General features: G+C 60.7%; 1 protein-coding gene across 1 annotated transcript in view; it reads right to left on the reverse strand.

The window, feature by feature from the left end:
• The window catches only part of PLEKHN1 (pleckstrin homology domain containing, family N member 1), a gene marked incomplete at its 5' end in the record, with an annotated part of 20,663 nt that overhangs the window by 3,967 nt on the left and 14,992 nt on the right, over window positions 1-1,704 (reverse strand). Inside the window, 3 exons of the mRNA XM_008945667.1 lie at window positions 1-10; window positions 928-1,102; window positions 1,482-1,551. The exon at window positions 1-10 is cut by the window's left edge and continues 180 nt beyond it. Coding sequence (XP_008943915.1) covers window positions 1-10; window positions 928-1,102; window positions 1,482-1,551 — 255 coding nt within the window. The remainder of the gene's footprint in view (window positions 11-927; window positions 1,103-1,481; window positions 1,552-1,704) is intronic.

Consider the following 1,704-nt stretch of genomic DNA (forward strand, 5'->3'; position numbering starts at 1 on the left):
GAGCGGCCCGCTGCGTGGGGCCAGGCACGTCCCCCCCCAGCCAGCCCAGCCCAGCCCAGATCCCCGTGCCCGCGGGCCGGTGCCAGCGCTGGGTCCGTGCCCGCAGGGTGAGAGGCTGCCCGGTGCCACGGGGTGTGCTGCCCTCTAAGGGCTGAGCCCGGCTGGCAGGGGTGACAGGGGGGGATGCCAAGGGACTGCTCAGTCCCTCTGCTCAGCACCCTGCCCCCATTGCTGGCAGGATGGGTCCCACCTTCCTGGCTGTTAATGCCCTTGTGCCAGCGTCTCGCTGCACGCACTGCCGCAGCCTAGGGCTGGGGCTTTGCCTTGGAGGGCATTTAATAGAGTATAGAATCATGGGATTCTTGGGGTGGAAAGAGACCTTTAAGGTCACCAGGTCCAACTGTTAACCCAGCACTACCACATCACCACTGACCCGTGTCCCTCAGCACCACATCTCGAAGGCTGGGAAACCCCTCCAGGGATGGGGACTCCACCCTGCCCTGGGACAGGCTGAATAATCCTTCTGGGGAAGAATTTTTTTCTTAATCTCCAACCTAAACTTCCCCTGGTGAAACTTGAGGCAATTTGCTCTTGTCCTGTCCCTTGTGCCTTGGGAGCAGAGCCCGACCTCCACCTGGCTCCAGGCTCCTGTCAGGGAGCTGTGGAGAGCCAGAAGGTCTCCCCTGAGCCTCCTTTGCTCCAGGCTAAAGCAACCCCAGCTCCCCAAGCTGCTCCTCCCCACACTTGGGCTCTAGACACTTATATAACATAATATAGGGCTTCAAAACAATTTGCAGGCATCAGCAGCTTCATGACAGCCTTCAAGCAGGGGACTGGAGGCAAAGTCTGCTGTGTCACAAGAGCACTCACACGTGGCCAGAGATAGGACAGATGGGAGGCCTGGGAGACGTCTATTGATTACCACACAAACCCACACCAACTGTTACCTGGCTGGGGTGTGGTGGCTTTGATCCCGAGAAGCTCTCTGAGCCGGAGAGGGAGGAGTCGGCGTTTCGAAACTGGGCTGTTTTGAGGCAGTAGAGCCACTCCTGGTAATCCTCATAGCTGCTGCAGGTCACCCGGATCGAGTTGATGAGTCTGCCTGTAAGAACAGCCCTCGGTGCTTCACCAGCTCTGAGCCACAGCCCATGGTGCTGCCTCCAGAACCCCCTGGGAATCTCCTCACTCCATCCCTCCCCACCTCCTCCCGGGATCTGGAGAGCCCGACACGGGCGTGGGGACAAGGGGGATGCTCTGCCTCCAGTGCTGCTCTGGCTGAGCGTGGGGCAGGGACAACCAGGGACAGCCTCTCGTGGCAGCAAAGCCATGTCCTGCAGTGCAGACTGAGATTTCTGAGCAGAGCTCAGGTGCCCACATGAGGAATCACAGCCGGGAAGGTGCCAGGGCAGCTGAGCCAAAGCAGCCCAACCCGAGACCCCCGTGGCTGCCACCAGCACTCTCCCAGCGTGCCAGACACCCACCTTCTATTAAAAAAGAGGCCTTCTCATTCTCCTCAAAGAGCACCCGGATGGCATTGAGTGGCAGCTCGCCCTGTTGGGGGGAGAGGTGGGTCAGGACCACGCAGTAGGCACAGCCCTCACTCCCTGCCCCACAGCAGGTCAGCCACAGGCTCCGTGGGCACCCCGCTCAGGACAGGGGGTGGTGAGGATGGGGTGAAGCTGGCAGGAGCCTGGCTGCTCCTCA

This window comes from Merops nubicus, unplaced genomic scaffold (genome assembly GCF_000691845.1).
Source record: "Merops nubicus isolate BGI_N331 unplaced genomic scaffold, ASM69184v1 scaffold21818, whole genome shotgun sequence".
NCBI classification, from domain to species: Eukaryota; Metazoa; Chordata; class Aves; order Coraciiformes; family Meropidae; genus Merops; species Merops nubicus.